The 1520-nt window shown below is 39.8% G+C and overlaps 1 protein-coding gene across 1 annotated transcript; it reads right to left on the reverse strand.

Moving 5' to 3' along the window:
* Positions 1 to 822, reverse strand: LOC110712503. Its single transcript, XM_021890967.1, has one exon. The coding sequence runs from the start codon at positions 820 to 822 to the stop codon at positions 1 to 3; it is 822 nt and encodes a 273-aa protein (XP_021746659.1).
* Between the last annotated feature and the right edge of the window lie 698 nt (positions 823 to 1520).

Raw genomic sequence — 1520 nt, forward strand, 5'->3', positions numbered from 1 at the left:
TCATTCAACTTTCCAAGCATAAAGAAACAACTTAAACTCTGATGATCCATTACTACACCAATCATCCTCCCTACTACATGTAGGATCATCCGCATGAAACGATACCGACGACGACGAGGATGGTGGTGTTGCCGATGACTTGAATAAGAACATAGCATGTCTAGGACCGGACCCGAAAATCCAATCATGAACATCCCAATACACTTCAAGTTTAGCCTCCTTAACATCAATAGATTCATTCCCTCTAAACTTCCATTGTAGATGTTTAACTTGAGTAGCTAACTTCCCATCAATTTTAATATCCATTTCATGACTAATAATCCCTTCTAAATCACCCTTAATATTATTGTTACACTCAACACAAATTTCATGACATTTGCCTCTTTCATGAAATTTAACCTTTGTTGAAAACCTTTTCTTACCAAAAATGTGCTCCTTCCTAGAGACTAATAGAGGATCAATAAGAGCTGGCCTACACCCGGTTCTCCGGAACGCGTCCTTCTTCATGTCTCCAACCACTAGAACAACCTCCTCCTCGGACACAATCGCGACGTAATAGTCCGATTGAGGCTCAACCTCACCGTTAAACTTAGCAGCCTTAAGATCCCAAACAATGCCAATGATTTTACCATCTACCTCAAATTGTTTACACCCTTGTTTCCTCCAAAAGTACCAAGGCTTAAGCTCCACCTTGCTATGATAATGATCATGACCTTGAGGCCCGTCCACGGACACGGAGAGGCCGTGTAGGAGGAGATTCTTGCACCATGTAATGGTGACTAATCGCGGTTGGCTAGCAATCTTGGTCCTATACACGGACATGATCAGACTCTGGGGTGACCCCGAGGCTGATCGTATTAATGCCGTGTTGGCGTTGGTGGCGGTGGTGGTTGTGGTGGTGATCGAGGTTGCCGGTGTCGCGCACGCCCGTGCCGGTGAAAGATCATGCTCAATAGGGGATGATGAAAAACAAGTTGGGATGCTAATAGGCTCATGCATCATTTTTTTTTAATGTCACACAAAAAAATATAACCAATAATGCAAATTGCAAAGTGATGATCATATAAAAGGGTTTAACAATAGTATGTTATAGTAGTAGCTATAATAAAAAGATTTATATTTAGAAAGAAGGGAAGAAAAGTGTAACGCTGCTAATCAATCTTACCAGCAAGATGTTATCCTGGATGCTGCCAAAAGGATATGATCTTGGCCTCAATGTTAAATGAATAGGAATCTAACCATAATTTTCCAACTGGCAAGGTATGATATATAGTGGTAAACAGTGATATACGGAGTAGAAAATCAGTTATTGTAACAAACCTTCTCTTTTTTATTTTCGTTGTTCGAGGCCGATTTTGGTTTTTTTAAATAATAGTAGTCCGACTTGTTGCCTAATAGGCGGATAGATAATACATAAATAATGGAAGAGGTGTCGAGATTACCCTTTAACTAAAATTTGGATATTATTTAATCACATTAGTAAAAACATCAACCAGATCTCACCTCGTATTAGTTGTCTA

This window comes from Chenopodium quinoa, unplaced genomic scaffold (genome assembly GCF_001683475.1).
Source record: "Chenopodium quinoa cultivar QQ74 unplaced genomic scaffold, ASM168347v1, whole genome shotgun sequence".
Taxonomy (NCBI): domain Eukaryota; kingdom Viridiplantae; phylum Streptophyta; class Magnoliopsida; order Caryophyllales; family Amaranthaceae; genus Chenopodium; species Chenopodium quinoa.